General features: G+C 39.1%; 2 protein-coding genes and 1 non-coding gene across 4 annotated transcripts; 1 reads left to right on the top strand and 2 right to left on the bottom strand.

Moving 5' to 3' along the window:
• Positions 1 to 1,352: 1,352 nt before the first annotated feature.
• Positions 1,353 to 6,944, bottom strand: LOC107599484 (hyaluronan and proteoglycan link protein 4-like). Of its 2 annotated transcripts, none has more exons than XM_016291082.1 (5): positions 6,918 to 6,944; positions 6,110 to 6,218; positions 3,672 to 4,034; positions 3,280 to 3,582; positions 1,353 to 2,347 (listed from the first exon to the last, which is right to left on the bottom strand). In XM_016291082.1, the coding sequence occupies exons 1-5, from the start codon at positions 6,924 to 6,926 to the stop codon at positions 1,992 to 1,994; spliced, it is 1,140 nt and encodes a 379-aa protein (XP_016146568.1). In that variant the 5' UTR covers positions 6,927 to 6,944; the 3' UTR covers positions 1,353 to 1,991. The 2 variants fall into 2 exon arrangements, with proteins under 2 accessions (XP_016146568.1, XP_016146569.1); XM_016291083.1 differs by lacking the exon at positions 6,918 to 6,944 and adding an exon at positions 6,692 to 6,779.
• Positions 6,945 to 7,509: 565 nt separating this feature from the next.
• On the top strand, positions 7,510 to 7,582 carry trnaa-agc (transfer RNA alanine (anticodon AGC)). The gene has a single exon. It is a non-coding gene; the product is annotated as a tRNA-Ala (tRNA).
• A 983-nt stretch (positions 7,583 to 8,565) lies between these two features.
• tm6sf2b (transmembrane 6 superfamily member 2b) lies at positions 8,566 to 20,004 on the bottom strand. The gene is made up of 11 exons (XM_016291081.1): positions 19,926 to 20,004; positions 19,653 to 19,773; positions 17,203 to 17,306; positions 14,594 to 14,691; positions 14,400 to 14,503; positions 13,982 to 14,064; positions 13,779 to 13,903; positions 13,585 to 13,686; positions 13,400 to 13,492; positions 12,005 to 12,124; positions 8,566 to 9,318 (listed from the first exon to the last, which is right to left on the bottom strand). The coding sequence occupies exons 2-11, from the start codon at positions 19,736 to 19,738 to the stop codon at positions 9,109 to 9,111; spliced, it is 1,125 nt and encodes a 374-aa protein (XP_016146567.1). The 5' UTR covers positions 19,739 to 19,773; positions 19,926 to 20,004; the 3' UTR covers positions 8,566 to 9,108.
• Positions 20,005 to 21,729: the final 1,725 nt, after the last annotated feature.

Below are 21,729 nucleotides of genomic sequence, written 5' to 3'. Positions count from 1 at the left end.
AACATCCATTCAGTCCACAATCAGTTTGGTCAACAAAAAAAAAATGTTCAGCCAGACCAGCAAAGCTTTTCTATTTATGTGTATGTAACTCCTCCGGTTCTACTCGCCTCACTCGCTCCAAGTGGGATTCAAACCGACGTTTCCAGCATGGGAGGTGGGTGTGCTAACAAGGACGCCTAAAGACCGCAGCCTCTAGTGCCAGTCGCTAGTGCACCTCTTAAAATCAGGGGAGTGAGGTTTACCCACAGAGCTCTTACTAGCTTACACTTCACCCCCTAAACCTCACTTCCAATCCGGGTCACGGCACCAATGTAACCCCTCCAGTTCTACTCGCCTCACTTGTTCTGAGTAGGATTCAAACCGGAATTTCCAGCATGGGAAGCGAGCATGCTTACAAGGAAGCTAAAGACCACTGCCTCTAGTGTCAGTCGATAGTGCGCCTCTTGAGATCTGGGGAGTGAGGTTTACCTGGACAGCACTCATAGCTGGTCTTCTATGTGATTAACACTGTCTTAACCAAGGGGTTTTTTTGGGAGGCGCGTCTTTGTTAGCTCCAGCTGAGATGGGAATTCTAACAGATAGATTAACACATAGCACAGCATTTTCAGAATCAGAATAGATGAAAAAATTATTTGACACCTTGTGCCTGGATACATGATGTCTGAGTGTTCAATTTTCACTTTGTTTTTTCCTGTCAGCAAGTAATAAATGAGACAAATATGGCACCTTTTGAGATCTGATTCAGTTCTATTTGCCCAAGAGAGCAATTTTTGTGTTTCTAAGAAATGCTATTGCTCCTTATGTACTGTTGGGAATTATGCATTCAAATTTACTACAGGATGCTACATTCAGCCAGAAATGCTGAGCATATAATAAAAGCTATCAGAATAAACAGCCTAATTTCATCAGTTTAACAAATGACTGTTGCTTTTCTTTGAAATTCATGAGGCCTCATTATAGTTGTTACTATAGAAATGTAAGGGTCACTTATGTGATTCTGGCAAAGCAACAAACATTTTCTCAAGTGTTTTGCAGACTGTAGACACAAAGCACAGCATCGCCGGGAGCTTGTGCCCAAGACAAACCAAAATAGCACTGTGCAGTTTGTTAGAGCCATATTCAGCTACCGTCATGGTTACTGGTGACATCAGGTTTTCCTTCCCTTTTTGTATCAGAGGCCAAGCTTTTGTGTTTACAAGCAAATTTGTTTAGAGAACTGACAGGCAAACACAAACAGGTAAATAACTTTAATCTAAAATGCATCATCATAGACAATATTGTGCAATACTGAACAAACAGTGCAATCAACCACTAAGAGGTAGTAAAGCAGCTGATGTAAGTCTGTCATTCACAATAATTTAGCTTTATCACTGTAATAAAAATGTCATGCCTAATTCTGTTATTGCTTGCAAGGTCATTCAAAATGTATCAAAAATGAGTGTCAAGTGTTATGTGCATAGTAATCGGCAAAGCTAATCAGTTTTGCTACTTGCTTAGATGGCAACAACTGTGAAAATTCATTTTAATAAGCAAGCTCGTTCATGCTAGCATCTGATGCAATTTTTGACCATTATCACTTTCTCATCATCAGGTCAGTAAGGGCTATTGCTAATGTGCTGCACTCATTATAAGGCTAAATTAGCTTTCCTACTTTCTTAGCGCTAATTAAAGTTGCTTTTGTCTTCACTGGGAAACAGCAAAATAAAAGAAATTGAAAACCTGAAGGCTAAGTTCTGTTTCCTCTGCATGCAGGGTATATTGTGAAACAATTAAGCTAATACATTGTGCCATATTATTGCCTAGTAATGTTTCTGAGGGAAGAATTTAGAGATGATTGGCACCTCATTTCAAGCAAGTAAGTGAAATTATACAAGCTCAAATATGCCCCGAGTTCAGCGCTACCCAAGCTGCCTAGTAGCCTAGCAGGTGTGCAAAAAACCTTGTCTGTCAAACATGGAAGCCATGATGCTAGTAACTAGTATTTTGCACTTTCAGATACTTCTGGTGCTGTTAGCCGGTTTGGTTATGGTTTCTTTAGGAGCCTGTGTTGACTGGACATCAGTGTTCCTACGGAAGCAGTAGACTCCGTAGAGGCGGAACTTCTTATCAGGGAAACCTAGGTTTCGGACACCGGGTTCTGGGCCCCCGCAGCGGGTCCGAGGATTGACGATGGGGTAACGAATGCTGCCATCTTCCACCCAGCCTGCCTCACACCGGTCCAAGAGCTGGATCTTCCATGCGGCATATAGTTGTCCAACCTTGGCAATCACTGCATCGTCACGTTGACATGCCTTTACCGCCTCGAGGTAGTTTACCTTCTTAAAACGTTTGAGGAAGTAAACACGTCCTGCAACAGAAACACAATTTTATGAAAAACAACAAAAGCTGTTAGAAGATTATACAACAGCTTGTCATAAATGTCTGAAACGCTGAAGTAGTAAAGAACATTTTCCAGTTGAATGCCGCAACATGTTCTGTCAGAAATGTTCATGAAATTCTTCCTTAAAGTAGATATTTCACTTTGGAAGGTCTGGAAATTTGGATCATTGTTTCAAAGCCTTCCTTGATCATGATGAAATAAAAATGCATTTTTGTTCAGGCCTGGCTGGGTGAGTCAAAAGAAACCAGAAAAAAGTAAAGGACAAAGAAAGAGACATTTTTAGACTGCCACCTGTTTTTCAGAAGTCATTCATTGATTTTTTTGTTTGTTTATGTGACTGCTGACTGTTAGGGCAGCACATTGTCTTATATTTCCCACTGGGCCATTCAGTAAATTTCCAGCAGCTGGTCAGTGTAGGGGTATTATTGAAAATTGCCCTAGCTATAAAGATTTCAAGACAAACTGTCCTCTCTAATAGCCCACTTGGGGACCAAAGAAAAGCCTTTTGGTTCTCAATGTCTTGACTGTAAGTGGGTCTGAAGAACTCGGAAAGTCTTGTGTACTCACCGGATCATACAGCACTTAGTAACAAATGGTCTGAACCAGGGCCAAATATACAGTTTTCTTTCTGATTACAAAATCAATTCAACTTTCAACTGTGCCTATTATTCCTGCATGGTCACAAAGTGACTTTGCACCCCAGAAGCTGTACTAAATCATAGTTTCCCTGAAATCTGATTTGATTTGACCAATTTTCCAGGAATTGATGCATTGCTCAGTATCAAACGGAAGGCAGTGAAAAGAGAAGCAGGAGGACCTTCTCAACAGGAACCTGGTCCAACAGCCTCAGGCCGGAAAAGATCGCTTAATAAGCAATCCCGCCCTAGGCAAACACTCACCGTTGTGGTTCGAGGTAAAGCAAAAAGCATCATAGCATTCGTCGTCTTTGTGCCTGTAGCCATAGTTGCGGACACCGGGAGGGCTATCCTTGCGGCCACATTGGTCTCGAGGTTGGGAGATGGGGTACTGGACCGAGCCATCCTCTAACCAGCCGGCATTGCACCAGTCCAACCCCTCAAGCCAAGCCTTGTGTAGTTGTGCATGGGAGGCCAGAATTGCATCTTGCTGTCGGCACACTTCCTCTGCCTGGTGGTAGTTCAGCTTGTAGCGTCCGGATGGAGGGTAGTATGGGAACACCACACCTTTGAAAATTGGTTTAGAGAAGTTGGCTCAGTAGAAATATGACACTTTATTCAATCTTAGTTACCACAATTAAGACCAGCTCCCTGACCTTCAAGGTCGAGATTGACAAATCCTGTGTCGTCCTCCATGTCATTGGTGACCTCACACTCATAACGGCCGTAGTCTTGCAAGGTGATGTTGTGAATAATAACTGAAGCATCTCCTGGCCCTGCCCGTTCCAGAGACACACGGCCACGGTAGGACCCAAATGCCTTCTGTTGTCGCCCCAGCTCCACAAACACGTCTTCAAACTGAAATGCATCGGAAACCTTTGTCCATTTGATGCGGATGCGGTTAGGGTCGACATCCTCTGGTTCATGGTGGTAACGGCAGGGAAGGGTGATAGTGCCACCACGATGAGTGACCACCTTACCTGGAGCAGTCTGGACTATCACTGCCCCAGTATCGTCCTCTAAGGAAAAAGAGAAACAAGTTTCTACTTTACGCTACATGAATTTAAGGTAACATTATCAGTGGGAATCAGTGCCATAACTGCCAAGTTCCTAGCACCATCCTCAATTTCAGAAACTTCAGGAGGGCCACATTCAAACTGAATTAGATTCAAAGTGTTGCAATTATATATTTGAATATGAATTACAGTTGAATTTTTGACATTGAGAATGACTGTCAAAAAGTGACCCATTTCACCTGAATTTACCCTATTTTTAACTAAAAGTAGAATCAAAAATAAGTAACGAACCCGCACACTATCAATACTTGCTAATTCTTAAACTAAACGCAACGTTTCGGTCCACTGACCTTCATCAGGCAAATGTATAGAATTAAAAACAAGACATAAGTTTAAGTTTTTGTGCTGAGTTTTCGTTGTTCCCATGCCTCTATCCTCGTTTCAGCTGTGCTGAGTTTACGTTGTTGTGCTGAGTTTACGTTGATTCCCTATTTTTAACTAAAATTTTCTTAAAGGTTTTGAGACTTTGCCAAATAAGGTTTGGGTGAAAATGAACGTTGTGGGACTGTGGAAAAGTAATTTGGTGGTTTTCTTTTTCATGCAGTTCATATGCAAATACGGTCATTTTCATTTCAAATATAGCCAAATCTTTCAGTATTCTTTGTGTTGCGTCCCTTTCAATTGATTGAACTTAACTGACATGTCACATCAGTCTAAAATCTGCATAGTGCATAAATATCCTTTAAGAGTGCCAATTGTAATGCAGATGCGGCCCACTTGCTGAGTACCTTAGCTTTACCTGTTGCACTAAAAAAGCATCTGATCTTAAGACCAGCTATAAGAAAATTGAATAACTATGGCATTAAAAAAGACATTGAAAATGCTTAAATCCTTCAGCTTTTCTTTTATTTCCCACAATATCCTTTGCTTTTGTCTGAAGGCTGTTCAAAGGCACTTGAAGCATTGCTGGATTTGAAAGTGACGAGTGGATCTCCAAGCCACCAAGTCTTAAGAGTGTGAACCACAGCTATCGAACAACACCTTCTCTGATAGCTATCAAAGATTTTCCAGACAGACCTCTAGGGCCGTAATCAGCCTTGACATCTGCTCATTTAAACTGTCAGCTGGATACCTGGCACTCTGAAATGTTTGTTACCAAAGCACCTTTTCATTTGAAAGCAGGGTTGCCAAACATGTCCAATTATTAATTCAGCCAGAGACAGCTAAAGAATCAGTATTTCATCAGAGGCAAAGGGTTCTAAACTAAAAGCAATGTCACTGTAAAGCACAGACTTTTTGAAAGTAATTTGCAGCTGCCAACTAAATGTTGGGACCATGCTGTGAGAAGACAGCTAGTGCAACAGCTATTGGCAATTATATAGACCTTTTTTACTTGCTTACATAAAAATTAATACCAAATGAAGAAAAGCGACCTAGTTGGCCTGAAACTGATTATAAAGGATGTTTACCTGCAATATAAATATGTAACAACTATCAGATGTTGCATATTGCTTTTAAATCCTACTTTAATTTCGAGTAGCCACTACAGTTTTGGTTTGTAAGAGTTTTTTTAATGTCTCCAGTGGTCAGACACTGAACTTTCGAAGTGAGGTTATACACCAGGGTTCCTCAAATCTTACCCTGGAGGTCCAATGCGCTGCAGAGTTTAGCTCCAACCCTGATCAAACTCACCTACCTGTGATTTTCTAATGATCCTGAAGACATTGATTAGCATTCTCAGGTGTGTTTCATTAGGGTTAGAGCTAAACTCTGCAGGAAAGTGGATCTCGTGGGCCAGATTTGAGGATCCTTGTTATACACTGAAGATGACTCTCGTGGGTGAAGTGGTCTTTATGTCAAAATTTACATTAAGTGCTCTGAATAACAATGTACTTGTACAATAATGTTATTTATTTGTTGTTCACATGCTTAACACGGTTCCGGAATGTTCTTCTACAAGTTGGAGGTTATCGCTAGGTATCATAACCTTCTTCTGCGTACGCTGCATTTGCAGATTTGCCTTGTGTACATTGTGATCTGGGACACTTGGAATAAAGTGGCACAGAAGAAGTTCTTACCCATTACGTGAACCACTCTCCTTCGTCCTTTCTCCAAGTCAGCTGGGTAGGTGGTCACAAAAGGTGAAAGGAACAACAGTGTGCAGGTAATGGTTTCCAAGCACAAGATCTTAAAAAAAAACAGAACTTGACTTCGCACACAAATGAGTTTGGTTTTGTTCATCTTTGCATGTAACAAAATCAGATCTGCAGATACTGACATGTGGTCAATATCTGGTCTAAATGGATTGCATTGATGTGTTTTGGATCAGTTTTGCAAACATTAGGTAGTGTTTTTTGTTCAGAGTCTAGAGTCTGTTATGCCCCCCCCCAAAAAAAATCATATTTTCTGCTTGTTTGAAGACAGTGTTTGTTTCACAAATAAGGGCCTTTTTTCCGGCTTCTTTTATGTAACATGATCCAGACCACACATACACACACTACTGCAGCACTGACACCAGCCCAAACATATTATATACGACACAACGGAATCATGCATCATCATCATCCTCCTCAACTCCCCTCACAGCCTCTTTGAGCATCCCCTACCGCAATGCACTGCGCATTATCAAGGTTACAACAGTAAAACCCATCTGAACTCACCATCATCATGACAGGACGCGTTTTATGTTAAGATCGTATGAAGTTATTATTGCTCCAGTGCACTGCCGCGCATTCCGGTGCAGCTGTCCCGGGTCTGACTGTTTCACTGCAGATGTCTTCTGTCGTCAACTCCCCTCACAGCCTCTTTGAGCATCCCCTACCGCAATGCACTGCGCATTATCAAGGTTACAACAGTAAAACCCACACACAGGCAATCTGAACTCACCATCATCATGACAGGACGCGTTTTATGTTAAGATCGTATGAAGTTATTATTGCTCCAGTGCACTGCCGCGCATTCCGGTGCAGCTGTCCCGGGTCTGACTCTGTTTCACTGCAGATGTCTTCTGTCTCGGCTCATCACGCTGCTGCTGACGGTGTCAGACTCTCTCGTTTACAGTACGACTGAAGAAAAGCTCTTAATATTAGGCTGATGTACAGCGTACAACCTTTTATCGGACGCTGTGTTTTAAAGTTGTAACGTTATTTGTATAGCTTTGTTTACGGTTGCGTACGTTGCATATTGTTTGTAGCTTTAATACTTTGTTTATTTTAATAACTTACTCCGTCGTGAATATCTCACCTCAGATAATGTCACGACAACTTATTTTTAACCACTTCGGCCCATTTACCGTGCATTATGTGAACTCACTTTGCAAGCAGGCTATGTTTTGATAAATGGTGTATCGTGAAACTGTTAATATAATGTCTTATGTGCACAATTAATAAATGCAGGGTACACTATGTTTTGAATGAGGCGCGTAGAGGAGCTGCGTACTCATGTTGAATACTGGTGGTCATAGAGCAGTATGCAGGAAGGGGAATTAGCTCAAATGGTAGAGCGCTCGCTTAGCATGCGAGAGGTAGCGGGATCGATGCCCGCATTCTCCAATGTTTTTTTTTTCTGTTCTAAAAGTTATAAATACATTTTAATTTAACACTTAGTGTCTGCTCGTAAGTATTTATAAGATACGGAGACTAAATGGACTAGACTATCCAAAGAAATGTATGCAAAAAGTAGTAAAGTGTCCATGTAGGCTAACAGAATAGCACACTACATATCCTAGGGTCTATAGATTTTTTTTTAGAGTATTGTACACATTATTATTGTAATAAATTACAATAATATGTGGAATGTTTTTTTTGTTCCGTTCAATGCTCGACTTTATTAATACTGATTTGGTATGTATTTGGTACATACTACATAGCCTATTTGTTATGTTTTGGAGTGGTTATTATATGCATATTTAAGTGATCCTATGACAGGTATTTTGAATAAAAAGGCGAGTTGTTACATGTTTTAAGTATTATGCATTACATTGTTGGCCAACACAACAGATAACGTTTTGTATGTTAAATACTGCATCTTTACCCTTTCTTAAATCTTTTTTAGAGGTTTCAGTTGTATTAAAAAGCAAATAATAGGCTGTTCAATGGCAAGTTTCATTGTGACAACTTGCTATTGTTGTCATTATGTGTTTAATGAACTGTATCTTTTTCCTAAGCAATAATTTTCAGTGTCCAAGCTTATTTATAACTGTCTTTCAAAAATAAACCAAACCTGAGTAAAAAGGTGCAAATTACCCCTAGTCTCCCCTATACTGAAATATTTAATATAATACATTATGATCTCCACTATGTCAACACTGACATTATCCGCTAGGCTTTCTCGTGTAGCTTGACATATTTCTGTACTAATTCCACTGGAACTGGTTTGATGCCACACAGAGTGCTGTTTGTGTGTGCAAGCAGAAATTTTGTGCATTGCTCCTCATCAGCATGAAAAAGCTGCTGAGCAAGGATTGCGTTTAAGGTTATAGTTGTAGAACTCAACCCTGCTGACTAGATCATATACATACAACGTATCTAGATGGATATAAGTTTTATTACCTATGAGACCATTCAATTATTCAAGAGAAAGTTCTGGCATGTATTACATTTAAGATGACATTTGTGTAGAACAGATGGATAGAACAAGGAAAATACATCGGAATAAGAAAACTAGTTGCAGCACATGAGATTTTTACAGTGAAGGACAGAAGGCTAATAAACTGCAGTGTTAAAGGTCTTGCTGTCTCAAGACAGGTAGAATGAGCCATGGTTTAATGAGCTCAGCTTCATGCAATTTAAAGTTGTTTTTCTCGTGAAGAATTCAGTAACTGCTAGCTAAGTGCAGTAACTAGCTCTGGCAACTGACACAATCAAGATGTTTCAAAGGCAAGGTCCTAGCCTACGTGATTACCAAATTAACAGGAACCCACTCGAACACAGTTGTGCCAATTAAACACAATTAATCTGTTTTGAAATGCACTTTTTCTAAAGGAATAGTTCACCCAGCATGAGTAAATGATGACGGAACTTCAATACTTGTGTGAACTATCCCTTTAAGGTCAATGTTTTTGTTTTTCTCAATCGGTTTAACTTAATTTCTTCTCATTGTTAGTTTGACCCACAGGTGCAGTGGAAAGGAAGTAGTCCGGCTCTCGTTTGCAACGCAGGGCGAGCAGTATAGGACCAGCTGCATACAGCAGGTTGAGGAGGAGGACGGGCACCAGGGTCGTGATGGGAATCCTGTACATTTCTGCAGTGCGTGGGTGCAGTGACGCTCCAATATGAGACCACTGGCACTGTGATGGACAAAAGCACAAGATGTTATTTTTGTGGGTGAGAGTTTTATTTAATCAATAAGACAATTTTCACCTGGTAAATGAAAAAGCAGGCGAAAAATCCATTAAATTTAAGGAAGGACCACATACTTTACAGAAACCACTTTTGGCCACTGACTTGCGCCAATATGCAACAACTCCAGGGTTTGCTTATGGCAGGGATGTCCTATCCTGGTCCTGTAGGGTCATGCTAGAGAGCTTAGCTCCCAAAATACCTGCCTGGAAGTTTCTAGTAATCCTGAAGACGTTGATTACTTTCAGGTGTGTTTAATTTGGATTGGAGCTAAATTCGGCTGGGCAGTGGTCCTCAAGGACCAGGATTGGACACCGCTGGCTGACATATTTATGCACATTTGCACTATTCAAAATCGCTGCTGTATATACAATCTATTTAAGTCAACATGTCTTACAATATGCCATGCTTTTAACCACAGGCCGAGAGCTGTTGTTCCAACCATGCAAGTGCGATACAGTTTGTGAATGTTCCTTGGAACTATGATTTCAGGAAACACAGAATCATTGGATTATTTTGGTGAAGAAACTTGCAACCACATTTGGCTAACAATGCTTTTGGGAAACGCACCCCATAGCATCCACATAACAACACAAATCCTAGTACTGTGGCTGCAAGTTCTCGACAGCCAAACACCACTTAATAAAATGCAAGAATCTAGTTTTACATTGTACTTGTGTAAAGTTCAATGATGGGGGCACAATGAGGTCTAATCCAAGACCTTGAAATGTATTTTTAGAGGCTTCTGCCTATGGGTATGACTGCAATGACATCCTCTCAGCTTTGAGGAGGCGTTCATTAGTATGTAGAGCTGGAGATCTACAGTGAAACTCCTAGAGAAACCCCAGTGAAGTCCTGTTCTACTGGAGGTCTTTGATTAGGAATGCTGACTGCTCAGGCCTCATACTGGGAATTAAAGGGGTGCTGGATGAGCTTGTTCAGATCGTGGTATACTGTTTGATGATCCCTTTCTATAACATCAGCGTACAGTAGACAGAAATCTCAAGATTCTGCCAGAAACTGTGGAGGAAATACAGTATACTGTACTGTATACAGTTAGTGTTTACACTAACAATACAATACAGTTAGTATTGTATTGTACTGTATTGTACTAACTGTACAATACAGTTAGTGTTTCTAACTTGAACCTTAGACATATAATTTACAATTTCTAACAGATGTTTTCTTGCTTTCTTCTCACAGCTTTGACTCGATATTGGAAAGTTTTTCGTGTCTTACCTGTAAAATAGCACCTGCAAAATATGCCGTCCAATCAAGCATCCAAGTGCAGCCAGGTGTGCAAAGCCCATATGCAAATGAACCCAGCATTGGAAGCGCATGGAATAGGAGCAGCAACATCTGGAGACGAAAAGACACCGTGCAACAAGTATTATTTCAAACTGTGTGTCAACACTACACGCATTGCCTCTACACACCAGTGCTTTGATGGCAAATTAATGCAGTCCAACTCAATCCCCAAGGGCACCAGCGCTGCCGCAGCAAAGCACTCCCGCTGAATACAGATCGGCCCGACTGCATTGAGTTCACACCATCATTTATACTTATTGAGGCTTACAAACACAAACATGAAAGCATTACCCACGATTAGAACCTAAACAGAGCCTGTTTGTGTTGCATAGCACGTGGTGTCTTTCAAGAAAGTTATAACAGGCTGTGAAAGTCATGTTTGCCCAATCATGCGATTCAGGTACACCTTTACACCTTCATTTCTTTTTATTGCCTGATTGATAATCATGCTGAGGGTGTGGGACTTCTTTTATTTCACTAAAACTTATTAAAATAAATATTCATATTCAAATATATAAATAAAATATATCTATGTAAGTAATATGTATATTAAGTTACACTTTTTTTTGTACATTAATGTTAAAAATGACAAACATAAAGTAAGCATATATATACTATATATACTGTGTTGGCTAACAATGCTTTTGGGAAACGCACCCCATAGCATCCACATAACAACACAAATCCTAGTACTGTGGCTGCAAGTTCTCGACAGCCAAACACCACTTAATAAAATGCAAGAATCTAGTTTTACATTGTACTTGTGTAAAGTTCAATGATGGGGGCACAATGAGGTCTAATCCAAGACCTTGAAATGTATTTTTAGAGGCTTCTGCCTATGGGTATGACTGCAATGACATCCTCTCAGCTTTGAGGAGGCGTTCATTAGTATGTAGAGCTGGAGATCTACAGTGAAACTCCTAGAGAAACCCCAGTGAAGTCCTGTTCTACTGGAGGTCTTTGATTAGGAATGCTGACTGCTCAGGCCTCATACTGGGAATTAAAGGGGTGCTGGATGAGCTTGTTCAGATCGTGGTATACTGTTTGATGATCCCTTTCTATAACATCAGCGTACAGTAGACAGAAATCTCAAGATTCTGCCAGAAACTGTGGAGGAAATACAGTATACTGTACTGTATACAGTTAGTGTTTACACTAACAATACAATACAGTTAGTATTGTATTGTACTGTATTGTACTAACTGTACAATACAGTTAGTGTTTCTAACTTGAACCTTAGACATATAATTTACAATTTCTAACAGATGTTTTCTTGCTTTCTTCTCACAGCTTTGACTCGATATTGGAAAGTTTTTCGTGTCTTACCTGTAAAATAGCACCTGCAAAATATGCCGTCCAATCAAGCATCCAAGTGCAGCCAGGTGTGCAAAGCCCATATGCAAATGAACCCAGCATTGGAAGCGCATGGAATAGGAGCAGCAACATCTGGAGACGAAAAGACACCGTGCAACAAGTATTATTTCAAACTGTGTGTCAACACTACACGCATTGCCTCTACACACCAGTGCTTTGATGGCAAATTAATGCAGTCCAACTCAATCCCCAAGGGCACCAGCGCTGCCGCAGCAAAGCACTCCCGCTGAATACAGATCGGCCCGACTGCATTGAGTTCACACCATCATTTATACTTATTGAGGCTTACAAACACAAACATGAAAGCATTACCCACGATTAGAACCTAAACAGAGCCTGTTTGTGTTGCATAGCACGTGGTGTCTTTCAAGAAAGTTATAACAGGCTGTGAAAGTCATGTTTGCCCAATCATGCGATTCAGGTACACCTTTACACCTTCATTTCTTTTTATTGCCTGATTGATAATCATGCTGAGGGTGTGGGACTTCTTTTATTTCACTAAAACTTATTAAAATAAATATTCATATTCAAATATATAAATAAAATATATCTATGTAAGTAATATGTATATTAAGTTACACTTTTTTTTGTACATTAATGTTAAAAATGACAAACATAAAGTAAGCATATATATACTATATATACTGTGTATATATATATATATATATATATATATATATATATCAGTCACAGATGTTGAATTAGAATTTGACTAGAAACATTACAAGGAATTTACTCTGCCCAATACATACTGTATAAATATTCTCACCAACACCTGGGCCTGAGTGCACAGGTATTATGCGATCGAAGCAGGTCTATGGCCTCTGTACAAACATACGTGTTTGTGCGCCCTCATTCCTTATCAAACACATTACCACACATGTCACACTCTCTCCTTGTTTGAGTTGATGGAGGGGCTCAGCCAGGACTCATGGGTGGGATTAGCTTATCAAGTTCTCACAGCACATCTCCTGCCTGATCGATGGGCCACCATTGTGCCTGGGTTCCAGCTAGAACAAGGACTTTTGATAACCTATTGACCAAGCTAAAACCCCAATTTAAACAAACACAGAGGTACCCTCAATACCTTTGTGCTCGGTTGAGACAGTGGGGATATTCTTAGGCTACCCAAGGTGACAATAAGTCACCCATCTTATTGAGTGCTAATGATGAGTAATACCTATCCAGAATGTAATGTGCTGTCATTTAGAGGAGCTTAATGCTGTAAAGCTTAGGGTATTAAGAAGCAAAGTATGCTTGAGGGCTGCCATGAGCAGATCTGCCTGAATGTGTTGACCTGAAACTGACTGAATGTGATTACTTGAGAGTATGTGAATATGTACTCACCATAACTCTGGGGAAGCCCACAGGATCCTTCAGATATGGTTCATACTCTGTCACATATCTGTTGAGGATTTCTAACGGGCAATCAAGTACGGCCTGTATGGATAAAGATGTGAGTTTCTTTGTCCCAACAGATTTTGACTGAAATATGGAGATTATAAGCAAATGTATGGCGAGCACAAATTTACCAGTCCTCTAAAGATAGTGAATCCCATGGCAGCCACTAGATAAACCACAAAGAGAAGATCCAGGGGGCGCCAGATTAAGGCTTTTTTCTGCTCACGTTCAGCCTGATGGATACAAGCACCATTGTTCAAATGTTAATGATTCTGTAAGAAAAATACTAACCACTGACCAAGGTCAATGGTGTCTGGTTCTTCACCTTGGATGCGCCGACAAGAGGCATATCCCTTGGCCTGGAGAACAAGGAAACTGCTCCCCATATGGGCACCAACAGAAATGGCATGTTGAGCCAGAAGGCAGGATGGATCTCTGAGCCATATTTACCTGCATATAAAATGTATTTGAGAAGCATCTTATGTAGTGTTCAGCAGGAATTTGTGATCGTTTTTAACTTTGACTCACCAACCACGATTCCAGGTACAAACACAATCATGTTGGCACACAGTGATCCAGCCCAGAAAAGACCCAATGTGCGGTATTGTTGCCTGGGATGATAGGAAACACTAATTTAGGAAGATCCAGCATGTACTTTCATATTATGTTCTTGCCAGATAGTGTCAAAGCCTTATTTCAACTTCATCCAATCCTTAAAAATTATTATCCAATCTTTTAATTATATTTTTGCGGGTCTCACCTAATGTAGTCATGTTGATTCAGTCATATTAAATCGTCATTAAAAATAAATTTTTTTAATGAACAAAAAAACATGAAATAACTTTTTAAAAATGGTAAACCATAGTCTATGTTCTGAACAGGCTAACTTATTTACATTTTTTATTAGAGTACTGAATAGCATACAGAGTAGACATAATTTACAAACCTGTTTGACATGCGGTGTATTAGCATCAGGTAGAGGATGAAGTGCACTATACCATCCCAGTAGCACATCATGATAGCATATGGTGTGCCGAGATACGGCTCCCCCTGGAGAACCAGCAAAACCATCGTCAGAGAGGTTTACACTAGGTAGCCTAATCGATAACATCAAATTGGCTTTCTCTTCATGATACTGACTGTTTTCTGGTAGAACTCCATGAACCCTGAAGTGTAGCCATCGTACTCTAGAGCGCTCGTGAGGTCAATGACACACGTGAAGGAAAACTCTGCAAAAACTAAACATAAAAAATTATTATGTATACCCCATAAAACTGTTCTTTTGTATAGTGTTGAAATGTATTTGTTTTTGTGGTGATATTTCTATAGAATACTCGATTCTGATTGGTCAATTGAGGGTGGTCCTATGGAATACTCGATTCTGATTGGTCAATTGAGGGTGGTCCTAAAAATACTTGATTCTTATTGGTCAATTGAAGGTGATCCTATGGAATACTCGATTCTGATTGGTCAGTTGTGGGCGGCTCTCTGAAATACTTGATTCTGATTGGTCAGTTGTGGGCAGTCCTACGGAATACTCCATTTTGATTGGTCATTTGTGTGCAGCCCTCTGGAATACTTGATTCTGATTGGTCAATTGTGACATTCCGTGGTCTCATTTCTAATATCTGCCATTGATAGCAATGCTGCACTGTATATCAGTCTTCTTGGTTGACTGTTTTGTAGGCTACGTTGTAGACTATATAATATACAGGTAGGATTACAACATAATTTGAACTAAAATTAATATTCAAACATGCACTTATTTATTTATTTGGCGAGTAGTCATGAAATAAGTGGAATATTGTACAGTCAGTCACATGATCAGATGGTTATATATTTTCCACATATTCTTCTATGCAAATATCACATCAAATTAACGTTATGCAAAACTGGTCTGAAATCAAACAATAGAACATTTTCTTCCTGAGAAAGTGACAAACTGCTCTTGTCTATAATGAAAGAGAAATTTTCAGTCACTTTGTTCAGTTTTAATTGCAGGCTTTGCAAGAAAACACATCTCAACCCAGTGGGATTATGAGCTCTTCCTTGGTGCTCTCAAAACAGTGAATTGAAATGTTTTCATCTTTAACTCTAAGCCTTCTGTGATGTGCTGAGAAAAAAACCTCACTAATAAGATGTTGCAACTGCCCTATCAAGAGTTAACTAGCCTACCTTTATTCCCGCTCTCTTTATTAAAAAGATTTCACTCTTACCGACTATTGATTTCTGGCAAGGTGGAAGAGGATAATGATATCTGCTAGTGGAGGTGTGAACAAGAAATTTATATTTGGAGCCATGTGGTGGATTTTTTTCAGGTTTAAAGTGCAGCTGTGCCAAAAGGGCAGACAGCGAATACCCCATGTTGCATTTCCTAAGCGTCTGGGTTACAAATAATTAGTGGCAGGGGACATGAAGAAGGAAAATTCTTAAGGGTGGAGGTAAAAATAATGACTGTAAATGTCACCACTGAAAGCTCAGACTTAGATTTAATGGAATAGTTCAGCTAGACATGAAAAATCTGTCATCATTTACTTCACCCTCATGTCTTTCCAAAACCATATGACTTTGTATTTTCCATGGATCACAATGGAGAAGTTTAGGGGAATGTTCACACTGCTCTTTTTCATATAGACTAAAGAAATGGTGACCAGGAGCTGGAAAGCTCCAAAAAAGCTTGACATGATGTTAAGTAGCCTAACTGATAAGTTTCAGTTTAGGTGAAATATTCCTTTAATAATCTTCTTTTCCAAGCAAACTTTTCAAAATGGAATTCGTAGTTTATTGTGAAGGAAACCATGGGTGTAAAAGTAAAGACAGGTGTGTTATTGTAACAAATACTTATATCCAATTTCATGGTTGGATTGCTAGACTAGATATATCCAGTGTCATTCTTCTAGCACCCACGAGTATCTGACAGACAGCTTCCTAGATATAAAGGCTCAAAGAAAAGTGCTGTATTGCTGTCCACCAAGCACAGATGCACAGTCTGATACTGACATTCTCACTCTCCGTCTTTCTCGCTTCCCATTTTTCTCTACGAGCCCTTTTAATCCGTAGGGGTCTTGGTTTAGTTTACCTGCATTACAGGTGCGATAATGGAATTACCGTCTCCTTCATCATGGCAGGGGTGGAATGACTTGCTGTGCCAGATGACATTGTCATCTCTCAGTCACTATAACCCATAATAACGCCGCTATCTTAAGCTGAATTTCTAGCATTATATTGCGAAAGCTCACATTTTTCTATTGTGTCCAAATACAAAGCAGATTTGGCAATGCACAAAAGAGTTTGTGTTTATTGATTTGGGGATTTCGCTTGGTGTTTCTTCAGCTATAGGAACTTCTGTGGACTTTTGAAACTAAGCTCTCATAAAGCTTTTCAGATTGTTTTTTTAAGTTTATCCACCAATAGTGGACATACCATGTGTCACAGAAGAATACCTCCCCTTTTTTCACAAAATTGTGGAATATTCCTGAACCTTAACTACAGTGAGAGGAAATGTCAATGAAATGCCACTGTCAGCATTCCACAGATGAGTTTAAATGGCTTCATTCGGTGCAGCAACAAAACAATTAAGTAATTCATGCAGATGTATGTGACCTTAAACAGAAAAAAAATGAAGGTGTTTTTGAGACTTGATCATATTTCTGGTCATCTGTGATTTGTTTATTTGAGGGTCAGAAAGGAATGAGGATATGCTGCATATTTCAAGAGTTAACCAATCAAATCAGTGTCAGAGCTCATACCATAGAACAAAGGATCTTTAGGAGGATTGTAGCGAGTAGCGAGGTAGACCAAGAGGAACACTGCCACAAGAACAGCCACCCCAGTTTCCAGAATAACCACTGGCCTGTAAATCCAAAATATTACGAACATGAGTGAACATAATATCAGATTTAACTTGCTGTGACTGACCATAGTCTGTAAATACTCTAAAAAGTGGTCAGATGTCAATCATTTTGCGCATTTGATTGCGAAATGTTCGCAATTTCTCTTCTGACAACACCGACGTACAAAGACAAGTGTTTTAAAGGAAAGACAGAAATTTGAGTAAGAATGAGGAAAATTAAAAGGCCAAAAAGTGGCGGGATTAGGCAGTGAAAAAGTGAACAAGATTTTGGTCACTAGAGGAAGCTGCAAGCTTGAATGCACTTGAAACAGACCATTTTTCTAAACAAATATACCTATTATTGTTACTATTATTATAGTAGTATTGGTAAGTATTAAATATTTAATCAAGAATATGCCCTTCGAGCCTATCTTGAAGGACACCATACTTTAATAAATTCATTTCTGATTAATTTTGCATAACGTCTTGTCTCCAATTTCTACATGCCTATATAGGCAATTTTCTTTTCTGTCTTCAGTAAGTGAGCAGAGATGAATGGTTTGGCAGCAGAACTGTAATTATTCCAACACCCAGAGCACCAAATGAGATGGCAGAGCACATGACAACCATCCTGCCATACTGAGACATGATTACTGTTGGATGACAGAGAACATGTCTTATTGCCGACATGAGAGTCAATAAAGCCTCCAACGGAGACTGTGTTTGTTTCTCATTTTAAATGAATAAATATTGGTGCTATTCTTTATTTTTTTCCCACAACGACTACATCCCTTTGTCTTGTCGCTAAAATAGTTCATATTTATAGGCTATATATGAACAATTTGACCGAAATTCCAGAATCATATCTGACTATCTAGCATGGTGAACGTTTAAATGATTGTCAACCAATGGGACGCTACATTTTATTCTTTCTGACAACAAAGCACTTGAATGCTATGAGCTCGTAATCACGACTTCATAAGTGGGAGATAGGAGATTTCCGATAGCATGTGAAGGCAGCATAATTGTTGTAGTTTACCTTTGACCTTCAATTGAAGAATATCAGAAACTCCCAATTCAAATGTTGCAGACTGCAATTTCAATCTCAGGCAGTCATATTTCTGTTCAAATTTAAATAGGCCTCTTTTTGTGATCAGCCTGGGGAGAGATGTGCACACAAATGTCTAAGCGTGGTGTATAATTTTCTTGCCTTGTATTGCTTTGGAGCTCCTACATCATTTAAATGGGTGTAATGTTGTGAATTTAATATTCTGTTTCTGTCAGGCTGTAATTTCTACAATAATAGTAATTATAATAAACCTATTGTTTTTTCTATCAATAAAAGCAGTAGCTTAAGTCTAGAACAAATGAATTACTTTTTACTTTTTTTTTGTAGAAATGTAATAACAGAAATGCTTTAAATCATTGTCTGTCTGTTATTTTGTGAATAATACCATATGCTTTCACTATCTTTCTGACAACAAAGCACTTGAATGCTATGAGCTCGTAATCACGACTTCATAAGTGGGAGATAGGAGATTTCCGATAGCATGTGAAGGCAGCATAATTGTTGTAGTTTACCTTTGACCTTCAATTGAAGAATATCAGAAACTCCCAATTCAAATGTTGCAGACTGCAATTTCAATCTCAGGCAGTCATATTTCTGTTCAAATTTAAATAGGCCTCTTTTTGTGATCAGCCTGGGGAGAGATGTGCACACAAATGTCTAAGCGTGGTGTATAATTTTCTTGCCTTGTATTGCTTTGGAGCTCCTACATCATTTAAATGGGTGTAATGTTGTGAATTTAATATTCTGTTTCTGTCAGGCTGTAATTTCTACAATAATAGTAATTATAATAAACCTATTGTTTTTTCTATCAATAAAAGCAGTAGCTTAAGTCTAGAACAAATCAATTACTTTTTACTTTTTTTTTGTAGAAATGTAATAACAGAAATGCTTTAAATCATTGTCTGTCTGTTATTTTGTGAATAATACCATATGCTTTCACTGCCCTCAAGTGGAAGAGATAAAGAAATAAGTGACATTTGAGTAATAATCCTAAAGTTCAGCATGTTTAAATGTGATGATTCATGCTAAATTAATTCTACCACTATTCCTTAAAGCAGCACTATGTAACTTTTTCTGTGTTCAAAATTTGCAAAATGTATATAATGAGCGAGTACATCATGAATTCATTATTATTATTCCGAATCACTACGGTCTACTAATTATCCTTATATTATAACCTATGCTCTCCATAACAATGTCTAAATAAGAGTCAGATTTAAAGTACAGATACAGATGGACTGCTATTAAACAAATGCAATTGATGTGACCAAAGAGGTTATTCTTACAAGAATACTCACTCTTGAAATGCTGGAACATTGTTCATAGTATAAAGGACACCAAGAGCCGTCAGGGAAAAGAGAAAAACGCAGATCTCCTGTACCATGGTGTTATTCAGTTCAAGGCTCCACAGAAGAGAATCTACAAGTTGTTAGAGTAAGATTAACAATAGTAGCATTCAATTCTATATATCACTGTCAGAATTTACACTTGAAAGTCTTGGGGACTTTGCAAGTCAATAAATATTATGCGGGTCTCCTGTGTTATAGTCAAAAAAATAAACATCTACTTACCAATGACACCCTCTCCAAAAATTGTGCATAACCCAATTTACAATGGCCCTGTGCACGTTATTGTAGGAGAATAACCGAGCCAAACAAAGGCGCTTTTGGAAAAGTGCATAATTTGATTTTGTCATACATTTACATAATCGTGTTTACTTTTGGTCTAATTTGTCAAATGCCTGTGTGCCAAAAAAGGAAAGCTCTGCCAAAGCCGCGACAGGCAAAGAGGCTTTTGTGTGGTTATGTGTTGTTCTGTAAGCTCAAGAATGTCCTTGTGAAGTGGACTAAGGGGATTTATAACATAATTTGATAGATTACTGGGTTAACAGTATTTGCTAGATATACTAAATTATTATGGGGCCTATAATTACTCTTACAAGCAGAATTTGTGCAGTAGCATTACTGTAGTACACTATACTTTACCATACTATTGCTGCTATAGTGTAATCGATCTATAAATCTATAAAAGGAGGCGTGACGACAGTGCAAGAGGAGAGAGGACCAGGCCTGAACTAGTTATGTTGTTGTTTTACTTTCGTTGTTTATTTTGGTTATTACATTTATGTTAAACGTCTGCCGGTTCCCACCTCCTCCTTTCCTGAGCTTTTAACTTTGTTACAGGACTGTAAACCTATCCTGAGTAACATTCAGTGCAGTTTTACATGAAGGAACAACATGAGGTATTTCCACTGCTTTTGTTCATTAAAATACTTTAAAGTACATAGGATACATATTAATATCTAGACAGACATTTGTATTTATCTGGATGTAATGAAGAAAATCAAGTACAATATCATCTCTGTTGTATGCACCAATTCCCATATTTGTTTATACAGCAAGCATTGTAACAGATTGTATACTTTTACACAAAACTTCACCCTGAATTTCAGTCCCTGACACAAACAAGCTAAAAACAAACAAGAAAACTAAAGTCTCACATAAGACTAATAGAGAAATAACCAGAAATAATGACATTTTTAATAATCACGATCCCACAAGAGGTAAATGTTCCCACATAACCCATCAAATTTGATAGGATGGTTGTCAGAATTCCTATCTCACACCTCTCTCAGCAGAATTCCATAAGGTCGAATCGAGTTCTCCACAACTGCTTTTTCTTCTTCACGAGAAGTGCCGACAGGAATCTCAATCAGCCAGTAGTCGTCCCTGGCACACACTTTCCTCATTTTTGGATTGATTCTGTTCTGCAACAGGACTTTGTATCTCTTTCCGGTTTCTTTACACGTAAATATCTTGCTGTATCTATCAGCAGCCTCATTGATTTTCCAGGTGGAATAAATCCCTCTTCCGAACCGTTGTCTAGGGCCCGCTCCGTAATTGGATTCAATGATGGATTTAGCATTAAACATGCTGGTTCCATGATAGGACACCGGCCACTCACCAGCCACAGAGTGACTCCTCCATCCATTCGTGCCCAACCAGGCATTTCCATCGGGATACTTATCCAGGACTTTCAAAGCAATGCGTTTCCACCCAAAAGGACGGATGTATGGCTCGTTCCCACGTGTATAAGTGGTGTTATCATTTACATTTGTGCAATCATAGTCAAAATTTGGGTCAAAGAATTTGTCCATATTCACAAATAGCTCCTTGCATGAACCTGTGTTGAGAATGTCCAGTGGGGTTGAGGCTTGGAGAAGGAACCCTGTGAGTTCTTGGTCACCATTTGGCTTTTCCAAATCATTGTAAGCCTTCACAGCAACGCCTGTGAAGCTAGACAATGCCTGCAGAAGAACATTGGTGTGCACTAGAGCCATACTCAATGATCAGGAAAGACAAAAAGATGTAAGCG

This window comes from Sinocyclocheilus grahami, unplaced genomic scaffold, assembly GCF_001515645.1.
Source record: "Sinocyclocheilus grahami isolate Dianchi unplaced genomic scaffold, SAMN03320097.WGS_v1.1 scaffold267.1, whole genome shotgun sequence".
Lineage (NCBI taxonomy): Eukaryota > Metazoa > Chordata > Actinopteri > Cypriniformes > Cyprinidae > Sinocyclocheilus > Sinocyclocheilus grahami.
This window is presented reverse-complemented; position numbering and strand designations above follow the sequence as displayed.